The following is a 15,858-nucleotide window of genomic DNA, read 5'->3' as shown; positions in this document are numbered from 1 at the left end:
TAGAGCAGTCACTCTAATAAACAGTCACAGTATCAGAGCAGTGTGTAGCGAACTATGTAAGGATTTATATGTATTATCAACGATAGATTCGTAGCCCCAAGAGCATCAATAACTACACGAATTATCCTTATTTTCTTTTTCCACAGATGTTCTAATTCTATTCTCAGATTCTGATACTTGGAAATCTTCTTATCTTCCTTCTCTATCACCCGTTTATCAGCAGGAACGGACACATCAAAAAGGGTTACAAGATTCTTGACAACAGTGAGATCTGGCCTACGAGCACTAACAATATGATCACAAAAAATGTTAAAGTCCCAAAGTACGTATCTTCACTAGATCATTCTCAATAATAGGGGCAGGATCTGATTCCACCATTGTGTACAACAATTCAAGGAATATTTGTGACATAGCAGCCAATGAAGATACTTAAGCACACGGTCATGTCTTAATCTGTACAAAGTTCCAGCAAGTTTAGAACAACCCGATACCAAATGCTTATTATTTTTTCCACAGGGTAAAATGTGAGTACGTAATTTTTTGGGGATAAAAACTATGTAATTTTCCTTCCTATGTCTTTCTTCACGTCCATGACCTATTTTTAAATGAATATTACAATGATAATGCAAATTTGCTTCTTGTAGGTTCACTTTGCCATTGATCTTCTGACTTAGTCTCTGCAAGGCTAACCAACATGTTAACAAGTATCCAATCTATTCATGTTAACACATTCATTTGGAAACCCAAGACCATTACCTATATTTAACCACAGTATATTAGGTTCATACCAGAGCAACAATGTTGTTGTGTACCACTGTGTACTTGACTTATTGTGATCACATAGCAGCACAAATCAGAAGCCATACTATTATTGACCACAGCATGCTATACACTGCCTATAGTTGGATATGTCAAAGCTGTATAGTACAAAGAACATTCAATAGTAGAAACAATACACTGGTGTTTGCTATCTCTGATAATATTAGCTGACTACTTAATAGCTACTGTACATGATGACTAACTTGATACACATGTATAGTACCGTGTAATATCAAGCACCACCAGTACCTCTTATCATTTTAGCTATCCATAAATGGATTTATACAAGGTAAACAAGCTAGAGTAAAAATAATTATACAGTATGATAGTACTGTATAGTAGGGACCACAAAGGAGTGGGCATGGCCCATGAAAAACATCAACCAAAAACCAGCTTGACGACAATGAAACAGTATTGGCTAGGTAAAACTAAGCCCAACCAAGTCTTCAGATTGACCCGTAATGCTTTCAACAAATTGCTATGAAATTTTAAGAAATTATATTAAACGGAATTTTCTGGTGACTGACTGAGTAACTGATGCCTTCAGACAAGCATAACTCGATAACAGCTAAGGCTACGGGCTTGATTTTTTCACTATTCAACGTCGGTTTGGCCTTTTGGCATACTGCAGTACGTACAATGCATTCTTCATGGCTTACCAGTGTCCTCCTTTGTGTCCCATTCATCTTTTCTGACAGTGAAAAGTGTCGATTTAGCGGTAGCATGTGATGACTTCCCTTGGTAACAGAAATTGTCTGTATTTTTCATAGTAGCTACTTTGATTCCAGAGGTGCTTTTTGAACAGTTCTTGATTCATAATGCTGTGTAATGGGCTGACAATGAAGCATATTGGATACTTCACTTTTTAGGTGATAATTGATAGCTGGGTCACGCGGCACCATTTCTTTCCTTTGATGTGGTATGCGTGGGTTCACCAGTCATGATGATTTTATTTTACAAAAAAGTTAACAAACAGGTACATGTACACAAAAAAATTGGAATTTTCAACTAGAGTAGGGACCATAGTACATCAATAAAATGTACTGAAACAAACTGGAGTAGTGCACGATATTTAATCACAGTAAAACAATAAGAAGTGTTATATCCCTACTGTGCATGGTATCTCAAGCACAGTAAGGATGTAACATTTCTTATTGTTTACTGTCATTTAATATCGTGCACTACTCCAGCACTTTTATCAATGTGCTATGGTCCCTACTCTAGTTGAAAATTCCAAATTTTTTTCTGTACTTAGTTAAAAAATTAAAACATGGGAATAGAGATCGCTGAAAAAAGTAAAGAAACAAGAGTCAAACAAGCCAGCATGTTAAACATACAGAGATCTCTCAAATAAACATTTATACAGAAACATTCTTAGTACTTATCTGACCCTGATTTATGGAGAAACTACTGTTTTTCCCTTAGTTTCTACCATATCCATTGAGTCCAAGTAGAGATCTCTGTGTATTTAACATGCTGGCTTGTTTGACTCTAGTTTCTTTACTTTTTCAGTAATCTCTATTCCCATGTTTTAATTTTTAAAATTATTTTTACATACTGTACACAATTATGGCAAGACTTTTCATCCATCTCTCAATTCACTGTATGTTCTTGTTAATCCTTAGGTACAGATTTGGGTGGATATCCAATGGGTAATGACCCAAGGTATGGTGGTCCATCTCCCTTGCAACAACAGGGAATGTTTGGGATGAACACAGCCCAAAGAGCTGTGGATCATGGTGGCTACCCCATGAATCATGGCATGATGTCTCAACAACAGATGGGTTACCGCAGTACCCTTCAGTCGGCCATGACAAACCAGGGAATGATAGTGGAACCTTTCACAGCCTCAGTTAGTCCAAATGCAGTATTGGGAGTTGGTAACAATCCCCAAATGATCAGCAGTATGAACTCTCATGCTGGAATGAACCAGTACCCATCAGGAATGATGAACAGATCTCAACCTCACCAACAACAGCATCAAAAACGATTACTGCCGCAACTACAGCAGCAACAAATCACCAGGACAGTTAGTGGCATTACTTCTCCAGTTTCAGGAACATATATCGGATCCATTAACACAAATATAAACCCAACCTTATTCCAACCATCAAGCAGCAACAGCAGTTTAAAAGCATATAATCCTTCACCCAACATTGGAGGTCATCTTGTTGGGCAGATAATGGCTGACCAAAAGCAAAACAATCTCAGTCCTTATCAGTATGGTACTCCCTTTTGTGTACCCAATAATGTTACTGCCAGAGAGCCACATTTTCAGTACACACCATCACAATTACCCAGGTATTATTCTTTAACTTAAACAATTAATGTATATGCTTTTGTTTCCTATAGTAACTTTAATGATGCAACTTTACTATCAAATCAGTGGAATACTACCTCTCAGGTATGCATAGCAGTAGTAAACTTGTATTAACAGATTGTTTATTTAAATTTAGGTTGTAAATAGTGATGAAGTGGCAACCACTGCTTTGACTTCAAATTCTGACTTAGAACAACTATCAGAAAGCTACAACTCTCTAACCTCCAATATGCAACTGTCATCTCCCAGTTATTTTATGAAGTATCAGCAGCTGCAGCAACTATTTGGTGAGGCTGTTTGTGTGGCATTCTATTTCAATTTCTCCTTCATTCATTTACAATACGTATGAAAATACACACTCTGTGCATTTAGAAGTATTGTATATGTGTACCGTAAATCGGGTTATTTTCTGCGATAATAAATTTTCGAGGTTAGCTACATCCATGAAAATTTAACACGCAAATATAAACAAACAGCAATTTTTTTTTGCACATGATTTAATTTTAATTGGCATGTGAGAAATGTAATGGCTACTGCTAAAACCCATGAGGTGTTAAACTAGATGGATTTGTTTAGGTATTTTAAGAGAAAATCGCGTGATGAGGGTCTACCTGATCCTACCGGGCCACTGTCTTCCCGTATACCATCTCGGGTTATTGCGCGAGCAAACCATTTAGTTCAAACCACTCAGGGTTTCGGTAGTGAAAAGACACGTGGCTCATATAGTAGGTAATAAACCGCTCATATTAAACATAGCCATATTTCTGATTGAACGTACTGTTGGTTCACTCAGGGCAATCGTTAACTACAGAAACGTGTTGCTGCTGTAACTCCATGAAAATATGCGTATCTTCCAATGTCTGCATGCTGCTGTGGGGTGAACCTATATGATAAAGGTGATTGTAAAACAACGTATATTTGTGTGTTACTTATCTTGGAATGCTAACGAGTAGGAGGATGTGGCTAAAATGGTTAATAGACACTGGGCATATTCACTTCTAAAGAGAATGAATTTTGTGTGGCACAAAGTAACCACCTCTAAAAGCAAGCACACCCCATCTGATTATGCTGATCTTAAGAAATCCTTTCTGTAGTCTGTTGTAGAGACTGTTACTATGGAAGAGATTTCACCACAGCTTATATTGAATTGGGATCAAACAGGCATAAACATTGTTCCCTCATCTTGTTGAACTACAGAAGAAAGAGATTCAAGGAGGATTGAGCTGATTGGCTTAAAAGACAAACGTCAGATCACCGCTGTCTTTTGCTGTACCATAGAAGGTGATTTTCTACCAGTACAACTAATATATAAAGGGACTACAAGTCCTAAACACAAGTTCCCAGCAGGGTGGGATATAACTCATTCAAAGAAACACTGGTCTAATGAAATCACCATGATCCAGTACATACAAAATGTCATTATACCATATGTGAACAGCGTTCGAACAGATGACAATGAAGCAGCTCTGATAATAATGGACAATTTTAAAGGTCAAACAGCACCATCTATAACTAGCCTGCTGGAAGAAAATAACATTCATGTGTGCTTGCTTCCACCAAATACAACAGACAGATTGCAGCCATTAGATGTTGCAGTATACAAGTCTGCAAAAGAGTTCTATAGACAGAAATTTCAGGAGTGGTACTCTAAACAAGTTTCTTAGCAGATTGATGAGTTAGATGGTTGTGTCATGGCACTACAACCTGTAAACCTGGGTCTTCCCATAATGAGGGAGTTAGGAGCAAAGTGGATAGAGGAGATGGCCGAGTACTTCAGTCTCAATTTGTGGTCCGAGGATTCATATGCACTAGGATTTCTTTAGCACTTGATGGGATCAGCATTGAAGAGGATTCTGAAGAGGATACTAGTGATCGTGACTATGAGGAAGATGACGATGATAATGAAGAGGCCAGTGAAGAAGAAGAGACCAGTGAGGAAGAATAGGTTAGCGATGAAGATGAGAGTAGTGATGAGGAAGAAGCTGGAGGAAGCATATACATTGAAGATGACAGCACTGAACAGTGATAGTGAGACTGAAATTTGTACTAACTATCCATGGAGGTATGGAAATGGTCGTACTGAAGCCATCGTTTTATCTAGTTGTGATGAGGACTCAAATCCTTGAAGATGGCTGTCTGCTCATATTAACACATGTTACAGGTATTAATTATCATAATCGTGTGTATGCCATTTACGCCAATAGTGCACTTATATTTTCATTTGTCACAAACATGATGAATTAAAAGCACGTTAAATTTCTTAACAATAACAATTACTACCAAGATGGTCACTGCTAGACTACGTACGTCACTACTTGAGTAGCTTCCGCAGCTTATTGATATCTTTAGGTTTAGCAGTGAAAAAAAGCTTACAGGGTATCTCCATCCCACCCTGTGCTAAGTCCACTGAATATCTACGTGTTCCAGTTATTGGACAAGTAATACTACCTCTTCTTTGAAGAAACATTGAACAAGCATGAGACATTTTTCGAGGAACGTGTCCAATAATACTTCTGTCTTTTGTAATGGCTACTGCATATCTATCACTCTCATTTGTAGGTTCTCGTGTACAGGTAAGATTTTCACCAACTGTAGCAGTCCATAGTCGATGATATACATGATATCCACGTACACAACAGTTGACCTCAAACGTAGACATTTTGATTTAAGCTTTGGACATACAGCTATATGTGACTGATCACGTGATCAACTTGTTAGCTTTGTGTGGACTTCCTCGCTGCCGTAGGTGTTGTTCCTTGCTGTGCCTGTAAAGAAAGAACGGTAAAATAGTCTATCAATCAGCAATGCACAATTGATGTTAAAATATTTTCATAGGTACCAGGCACCCACGAAAAATTATTTACACGAAAATTTAACTTGTGAATATTTTCATGCACGAAAATAACCCAATTTACAGTATAGTGTGGTATGATAACTCCAAGTGACATAATTGTGGCAATTAGCTGAGTATAGTAGAGCTGTGCAATACTATCGACACTACCAGGTGATATCGTGACACCAATTGGCAATACTGTACTCCAAGATTTGGTATCGTGGATATCGCTTTTGCAATATATCTAGATAGTTGATGATGTTAATATGATACATAGTTTGCATTTTCATGTATTAAATTATGAAAAGGCCAAATTTTATGTGCACATTTGGACTCAAAATGCAACTAATCATACTGGATGTAAAAAGAAGTAGCAGATTACAATTTCTGGAGGTAATGATCTAAAAAATATTGCTCTTTGCTTTGTCATGTAATGAATGCATCATTACTTGTTACTGCAAAGGAAATGTTACTTCATAATGCTTTACGTTTGTAACAAGTTACGCTCAACTCTATAGCACATTTTTAAACTGACCAAGGATGAAGGTCACAGTACAGAAATATTGAAATTGTACACCCTGCTCAGAAGAGCTGTGTGATACCACCTTAAGTTTGCATATCACAATACCACACTTAGGGTATCACAATATACTTTTGGTATCAATACACATGATATGACCTACATGAAGCTGGCAGTGCAAGAGACAGTGTTGCAAGTATGAAAAAGAGGAGATTTTGTATGGCAAAGTTACCCAATAATATATTTTGTGGATGGCCTGTGTGAGAGAAATGTGTGTGTTACTTGTAGTTGTAGGCTGAGAGCTTGTATTATTTTATAGTTTGTAGTGATTAATAGTATTGTGTTATGTTTAGTGCATATATACTAAAACTTGAAGGTTAGTCCATTTAAGAGCATTCAAAAGTAAACTCATATCATTCAAATTCTGGTGGTGGGTGTCCAATGTCTGTAATTAGGTGCACATGCAGCTGGAAGTGCTACAGAACATGACATACTCCAGGTGTCAGGGACTACATCTGTATTGCTATTTAGAATATTTGCACTTATTTAATTAACAACCTGTTGTCTGTGATTAATCGATTTCGAGAGTTGGGATTATTCCATAAGAAAACAGTGTACTTGGTACTTTTAAGCAATGTAGTGTGCTACAGGCAGCCATATTACTCTCAGCAAAATGTAAACAAATTACATAATGCTCTGAGAGCAGTAACTATTACTAGCACATAAATGGATGCTATATTTGACAATTCAAATGTTTGAATGCAAGTAGTACGAATGTTTTTCAATTAAAAGTTTTTAATTTATTGATCTAAGGAATACCTATTGTCATGAGAATTCTATGCACTCACTTACTGAAACACTCCTGCATACAGTGAGTGTAAAAATAGCAAAGTACAAGTTCTATTGTTCAACTATTATAACCCTAACCCTAAAGGCCATTGCTTAATACTTGAACCTGTATGAGACTCACTGAAATATTTTGGTAAATTTGATGACACTTTTGGGCTTAATCGCTCTTGGCTACATTACTGATATGAGATAAATTCTCAGCTCTGCAATTTCAAGTTACTTGTACTTTCATGGATGTATGCATACTTTCGTGTTTTGTGCTTTTGTTTTGTACTATGGGTATGTTGGCAGAAAAACAAAAACACATGCGTAGCTCCATGGTCCCTTCTCAAAAGCACACAATTTCGTAGTAGAGCTGCCCAGCATCCCACGTACTTCAGGCATTTGTGATATACGAGCCCTGAAAGTTAGGCTTAATTTCTTAGTTTTTCCAGAGGCGTAACTTTCTTCATCTTTTCACACATGTAAAAGACAGTGAATGTCATAACTTATTATAGACTAATTTCCATGAAGTTTAGCGTTCATTTAGGATGTAGTAAGGTGAAGTCATGTATACCAAGTCTGGTGTGGTTCTGATAAAACATTCACGGAACTACAGTATGGACAGTTATTTGCATAAAAGATCTATTTTTGTCATGCATGCAGGATAAACTGCTTAATATCCCTTTGGTCCCAAAGTTAATAAAAATGTTTCTTTTAATGCAAATGCCAGTATATAGTGGCTCTCATCTCACAACATGCATGCATTCAAAGGCGTAAATGGAATATCCTATGCGTAAATGGTTGGGACACATTACTCTGCAGTAAAAGACCATTATTTGCTACATTTTTTTTTTTTGCAGCATCAAATACAGTGTGCACAACAAATACATAATGGCTACATACAAAAATCCATATATATAACAGTCAAGTGTTAATAACATGTTGCTGCAGGAGTTGGCAAAGGGCAGACCATCCTTCAGTAACATCTCTTTCCCTCAAAGTCAATGGGATGGTGGCCCAAATAGAAGGAATCATGCCCAGAAGACTGTTAATAAATAAGTCCAATGAATATTTTACCAGTCACCACAATAGAAACTGTCATCCATAACATGGTGGAAGGAGTAAGCATGGGTAACGGAAGTAAGGATAGGGCAAAATTTCTGAAGAGGTCCCTGACACCGTAAATCTAACAATTTACACAACAGGCCAATAGAGCTGGCATTATGACAAGAAGCCAGAGATGGAAAGGTGGTACCACACAACTTCTCAGCCATCTTCTGAATTAATCCAATTTATGTAGATGAGTGGCAGAAGCTCCCATAAAAGCAATGTTACCATACTCATGTATTGGCCGAACAAAAGATTTAAAAGCAATAGTGAGACCACTCTGACCAAGATAATCTAACATGAAAAATAGCACCCAATCTTTGGCGAGAACAAGCAGCCAACTGATCTATCATACAGCTCCAAGTAAGCTTATGGTCAAAATAGATCCCCAGGATTTTTAATACATCCACTTCCGCGATAGAAAGGGCATCCATGAATAGTGGTGGGTGCAAATCAACATCCTTTGTAAGCGACACACAAAGTAAATGACACTTATCAGGCTCAAAATTAATATTCCACTTTTTGCCCCATGTGTAAATTCTTCCCAAATCAGCATTCAGTTCATCAGCTGCAACAATCCTATCATCCTTTGAAGGTATCACTTTTATAAGAGTTGAATTGTCAACATATGAAAACAAACCACAATGAAGAACTTGAGCTGAAAGGTGACGTATATACAAATTAAACAATATAGAGAGGACCAAACGCCACCCTGAGGAACGCCTGCTATGAATGGTAGTGCTGGGCGGTATACTGGTATATTTATTGTTTACGATATTAAGTTAATACTGGCATGCATACCGGAATGTCAATCAACATACTGTCATATCATTGAGTGGTACTGTAATGCTGTGAGCAGACATCCTTAAGGGGCAATTGGAAACGGTGGAAATGGAAACGGAAAATGGAAAACGGAAATGATCAAGTTGTTCTTATAGAGTAAAAACCTCACTTAGTGGTCACCTCTTAAAGGCCACAGACCACCTCTGTACAAAGACCACAGGTTCTAAAAATAGCTAAGGCATACTCAATGATCTAACTGATTAGACCATTTCATGATCACCTTTTATAGACCCCGTGCACACTAAGGTGTGGCACTTGATTACATCATTGAAATGACACATCCGCCAATTTTTTTAGGGCAATAACCGTATCATTCCATGCTAGGATTTTTAAAAACAAGTTGATGTTGTGCTACTTCCAAAAACCAGACGCTATAGATATACAGCTGGAAATATATGTGACCCAGTCTGGAAAAACCGGTCTTATCGCCTATTTAAAAGTATCGAGAAACGCCGGTTTCAAGTGTTTAGTGTGTTGTAGCTTGCCAATGGTTGAAGCTATGTGTACCAAATTTTCACAGGTTTTACACCAATTCCTTACCTTCCAGAGCATCCACTGTGCAAGTAGCCAACAACTAAGTTTCCCACCATTTTAGATAGTTTTTAAACCGAGGTTGACTGTATCAGGCGAGCTACAAAAGGGGTGGGAGGAAGGCGGGCAAGATGGTGTTCAAAAATTGAAAAGGAAGGCGTGGGGATGAATTAGGCCAAGTTTTGGGCTATTGAGGTCTCAAAATTGGCTAAAATGAACGGAAATTCACAGCAGAGGTACTTATTCAACACCACAGAGCTGTACAGCCACATACAGTCATCTCCAGGCTGACCAGAGCTCCATTAAGGCCCCACACCGCACGTACGGATCACCACCGGGCTTGGGAAAAGCAGCCAGCAAAACCAGACCACTCAAGTCTAACTGATTTTGATTGTGGAATTAGATAGTTTATTCATGTAGCTTTGTGTCCTGGGTGAAAAATCGAATCTGCTGACATGGGCGATAAGACTGGTTTTCTCAGACTGGGTCACATATTATAATAATGCAATTATGCATAGTTTGTAATTTCAGATTTCGTAATTGGTGGATTATTTTGTAATTCTCTAATTGCGTTGCTATGCATTGCTAAGGAAGCGAATTTCAAACAAACCGCTTTCAACAACTTAGTACGCACAGAAGATTTTTCTCAACCATTTTATAGTTCGTCTATAGTGTTTTTTCCCTGCAAATTCTCTCTACGAAACCGCAAGGCTACTCTTCATTTTCGTACATGTACATACAGGGACATGCTTTCTTTTCGAGTCAAAAAGATACGCATTTCCTAGTAGCCTAAGAGGCCTGTTACGTTGTTTTTGGTAGTTAAATACATGAAGAGCCCAATGGGAAGGTGGTTCACAAAGTTTGTAGAGAGTCACCACACCCGTATTTCAAACCGGCAAAAAGAAACCACCTCAGTGCAAACCTTGCCTATGCTCAAGTTTAATGCAGGCTTCGTTTAGTGTTTAACTTTCATAGGCTGACTGCTTTTACCACTAAAAGGATTTGCTCACGTGGGTACGTACGGACAAACATAGATAGGTACACACACGTGTTTACGAAAACAATTTCAGTAAACCATGCGCAAGCCCACAGCCGGCCTTTGGCTGGCTGTGGGTGCGCACCTAGTTTAAAAATGTAACCATACTGAAAAACAGAGAACTGCTGTTAAAAAAGTAAGTTACTAGGTAAAAGTACATAACATACTTGTTACATGGTGAGTTATCCCGCCTAGGGAAGGTTTTTGCAATAGAACGCTGGATATTTTTGCCCTCATTTCCCTCCAAAATCCCCCATAAATCATTGTGAAATTAGAAGCCATAGCAACTTTTTGTCGGACCACGCCTTTGTGCGCATGGGGCCTATAAAGACTGGCCACCTCTTTGCAAAGACCACCTCTTTACATGGCAATATTTGATAAGTTCCAAACATGTATTTAATATAAGGAGTCAATGCCAACTCCCACTATTTTGGTCCACACTTCACTCAAGTCATCTGGCTATCCGTGTTGCTAAGTTTGTATCAGAATGTATCATGCAACAATAAGTGAAGTGTACCTAGTATACTGTAACCTACTGTAGCTATCAAAGAAAAATGAGGTCTCATAAGGAGGTCACCTTGAGAGCCTAGCCTTTTTAGCTGACCTAGCTGTTTTGATAAAGTCAAAAACTATATGTTTGGAACTTAGCTATTATTACAATGTGAAGAGGTAGTGTTTGTAAAGAGGGTGGTCTTATAAAGGTGACCATGAAGTGGCCTTTTATCTATAAGTATGCCTTAGACATCTTTGAGATGTAATTGCAATGTGGCCTTTGTATGGAGGTGGTCTTTGTAAGAAGGTGGTCTTTAAGAGGTGGCCACTAAACAAAGGCTAAACAAAGGGTACATTTATATAACAATTTGACCACTTCCATTTTCCATTTCCACTTTCCGTTCCCAGTTTCCATTTCCACTGTTTCCAATTGCCCTTTTAATTGAGTTTTTGCTTCTTGTAAAGTGGTGACCACATGCCCTGCCCTGAATACACTCTGTGGTTGCCTATGTTGTGGTCACCCACAATACATATAGTAAACAAATTCTGTGGTTAAGATGCAGTACCAGCCTACTTGTAACTAGTTGTGACTATCAAACGGTACGGTAGTACTGTTTAAGTAGGGATTGCAGTGAAACTTTTGCGCGCCACCCAAAATTCCACCTTTAAAAATCACCCTAGAGACATTTTACGTGACCAAAATCACCTTTACGGAATAGTACTAGTCCATATAATACATAAAACAGCATCAAGTGCAACAAAACACTTACAGATGGCCAGATATAAAATTTTAAAAAATTGCCAAAAACTCGAATTTTAGCCTCACTGCCTCACTCACTGACTGACCACAGTCGCAAGGCTAGAGGCCAAACAAAGCAGTGCACGGCCACCATTTTACGCCACAATAACAAACTCACCAGTGGGATGTGCCTTTTGGGGTTCCGATGAGTGCAGGTCTTCTGTGCCTTGTCTCTTCTTTCATCTTCAATCAGGCTGCTTGTCTTTTTCATACAACGAAACCATATCGAGGCATTAATTTTCTGCATCAACACTTTCTTTAAGCAGCATAATAGACGCCACAAGATTATTTAAGGCGCTTAGACTATGCTATGCTACTGTATGGAGGTGCTGGTACTAGATAATTACCTGTATCTTCACGATAGGTCACAAAATCAAATAGTATAATAATCATGCCCATTCTTTATTGTACGCATTATCGATCTATCGACTGAAACCACTATGATACCCCCCTTTTACGCTAGGAGACGGAATAGCTAGTCAGTGACCACACACCTTCAAGTTGGAAGGCTGACTCTAATAATCGGTTGAAATCATGATGACCATGTATGCCCCGTTTGGGGCAAGCGCAAATTTTGCAGACTGACTCAAGATACTCTAATACAGCAGTCACCCTAATAGAACAGTCACATGTTTATAGCTAGCTGTATGCTTTAACAAAAACTAAACAAACTAGTATATTAAAAATTATAAATTTAAAAATGAAGTAGGAATCCAAGCAGTAAAAAATAGTGAAACAAGAGATAAACGATAGTAGCTATTACAGCATAGCTCGGTGGGAAATCCCTACTTTGGCATTGGACACAAAATAATTGCTATACCATGCCAAAGTAGGGATTTCCCACTGAGCTATGCTGTAATAGCTACTATCGTTTATCTCTTGTTTCACTACTTTTTAGTGCTTGGATCCCTACTTCATTTATAATTTTTAATCTAGTGTATTTATAACCTGTTGACCTTTAGTAGCTTTTTCTTGTGAGATGACACCTTACCACCCTTTTTGCTTCTCTTGTCCCTTACTTTTTACTATGAATTTGATGATATACCGTAATATGTGATATTTAGTGTACATGGTATATTGTTCTCATTTTTTCAATATCGCCCAGCACTAGTGTTGTGAACCTGCAGAATTTACTAAAACCAGTTATTGGAAGGTGAATAATTGGATATTGACTGGTTATTGTCTGATTGTAAATTAGCAGACATTATGGCACTAAACATGCCTTTTGGAAGCCTTAGGGTGGTACCAAAGTGACCATCAACATCCTGCCTTACAATAACAGCTATTACAATCACATATTTACACATGCTTTGAGGTTATGTTGTGATGTTAACACTTGTCAGCAGGGGTAATTTATGGTTTACCAAGTGGGTGGGCAAAACCGATTTAAAGGCTTCTTAGCCAATAATTGGCTTGACCTAGACAATACCGGTTCGCAACACTACCCAGCACTAGTGAATGGTCTCCAGGATGAGGTGTCACCATGTGCAACAAGTCCTGTGACATAGATATGAGCACAGTAAAGAGTAAGTCTTACCCCTCATCCCCACGCTCCAGAGATGTTGTAGCAGTCCATTCCACCATACACTATCAAAGGCACCATGGATGTCCCCTTATATGTGACCGGATTTGCAAAAAGGGGTCTTCGACACACATCCAATATACCAACTGTGATTATTCATAACTTCAGATTACAATAAGCTTTTGGCTTGACATTTGGGCTGTACTGAGAACCAACATAGGTGAATTGATGGAGAAAATTTGAGATTTGTAGATGATTTGACAACTAAGTTATGGTCCTCCATATTCATATAATTGGATGTGTGTGGAAGACCCCTTTTCGCAAATCCGGTCACATATTCTGATGATTAAAGGGGTTTGGTTGGTGTACAAGGCCTTGACTAGTGTTGTTTTAGTATAGAAAAATATTTTAGTTTTAGTTTTGATTAGTTTAGCTGAGCTTACTTAGTTTTAGTTATCTTGAAGATATTTAGTTTTATAATTATTTCACTGAGGTTTTAGTCATAGTTTAGTTTTAGTTTTAATATTTCTCTATTTTATTGCAATACAAAGTAATGCTTGTTGTTTTTATTAACACTTCAGTTTCAAAGTTCTGATTAGTGAGTCTGTTTCTCTTTGTAGAGATACGTTCTCTTGCAGTAGAAAATGCACGTTCCACTGGTACAGATGATGCTGAAATATCCAGTGCCAATGTAGCCAGTTCTTTATATAATTCTTTTCGCTGTAACCAGTAAATAATAGGGCTGTCATCTTCTTGCATTACTTCACAGGTGTTAAAATATTGGTTTATCAGTTGATCAGTACAACTCATAGATGTAGTTCCTTCTTCCTGTAGACGCTTCATAATCAGTGCATTAAAATGCTTGAATTGTTTGGATGTGAGTGGTCCTTCTTTTTCATTCATGCTTACAGTGTTTGTATCTGATGATCCCAGCTGAGCAGGCAAAGTATTTAAATTAACCTGTGAGTGTGTATACAAATTAAAATTTGCATGTGTATTACAAATAACAATATGCATACTTATGCATACTAATGTTACTGCCTACCTGTTTGTCTTGTAAAATTCCCTATTCAGACTCAGAGTTATGTTGATAGTTGATTTGGTACTAAAAATAATTATTTTGTTGGTATATAGAACTTGTACAATTGCAATGTTTACCTCTGGCTGTTGTATTAAAGCTTTGATTTCCATTTTAGCTTGTTCAATTTGGTCGGTAGACAATGGCACTCTGTATAGTAGATCAAAAGAAGTATAGCTACCAGATAAACTGGATTGAACATTGGATGCTTAGTATCCTGGTACTGCATAAATCGTTTTTGAAGCTCACCTTGCAGGACTCTATAGATGCTGTTCTTACACCAGATTTTTTTTTCCATCTAAAATTTTACATTGCAAAGCACCCAAAGTTTGCATACTATACATATACCTCTCTTAGGTGAATTTCCAGTTCCATCAATACAGGAATGACAGATGAAATTGTTGCAATGTCTCCACTAACAAGTGTAGTGTAAATAGCAAATGGCTGGAGTAGATTGATTAAAATTTCCAATAATTTGTATTCGCTTGCTCCTAGATTTTCCCATGACAAGTCTTCAGTGACTGCTGTAACATGTGGATGTAAAAGGAGAAGGCATGATATCATCAAGTAGGTTGAACTCCAATGAGGTGGACTGTCACCAATTAATGTTTTTCATGACAGAGCTATTAGTTTTTCAGTAGCTCTTACTGATTTGTTAAATTTACTAATAAGTTTTTTTTTCTTTTTTAATAACTCTTGTAAATGATTTTAGTTGGTCATTGCAGCAAACTACTAACTGCAATGAATGTGAAAAACAAGAAAGCCGTTGATGGTTGTGATATGCAAGTGCATAATCACTTCATGTTCTTCAAATTCAATGATGTCTATATAATAGGTTCATCACTGGCATCATCATCAATATCAACGACTAATTCAACGCCATCGTCACTGTCAATCTCCTCAGTGACCTCATTATCTCTTGAATTGTTTTCTATCTCAATTGGTTGATCCAATGTATCAGATTGGGAAGTTGCTTCATCATCACCAGAAAAAGTGGTTCTTAAAAGCCTTGACCATGTTACTTCCATTGTCTGTTACGATCTTTCAAACTTTTTCTGCTGGTATATCCCATTCAAGGAGCACCTTCTTTTTGGTGTCACTGATATTTTCAGCATTATGTGGTCCAT

General features: G+C 37.7%; 1 protein-coding gene and 1 long non-coding RNA gene across 2 annotated transcripts in view; one reads left to right on the top strand and one right to left on the bottom strand.

Annotated features, from left to right (window-relative positions):
* LOC136238252 (uncharacterized) overlaps positions 1-15,858 on the top strand; it is a 65,189-nt gene that overhangs the window by 25,132 nt on the left and 24,199 nt on the right. The window contains exons 6-8 of the mRNA XM_066028611.1: positions 2,445-3,120; positions 3,172-3,223; positions 3,276-3,426. Of these exons, the coding sequence (XP_065884683.1) occupies positions 2,445-3,120; positions 3,172-3,223; positions 3,276-3,426 (879 nt within the window). The remainder of the gene's footprint in view (positions 1-2,444; positions 3,121-3,171; positions 3,224-3,275; positions 3,427-15,858) is intronic.
* Positions 14,184-14,975, bottom strand: LOC136238253 (uncharacterized). Its single transcript, XR_010692865.1, has 3 exons — positions 14,812-14,975; positions 14,699-14,758; positions 14,184-14,613 (listed from the first exon to the last, which is right to left on the bottom strand). It is a non-coding gene; the product is annotated as an uncharacterized lncRNA (long non-coding RNA).

Source organism: Dysidea avara, chromosome 11, assembly GCF_963678975.1.
Source record: "Dysidea avara chromosome 11, odDysAvar1.4, whole genome shotgun sequence".
Taxonomy (NCBI): Eukaryota; Metazoa; Porifera; class Demospongiae; order Dictyoceratida; family Dysideidae; genus Dysidea; species Dysidea avara.
This window is presented reverse-complemented; position numbering and strand designations above follow the sequence as displayed.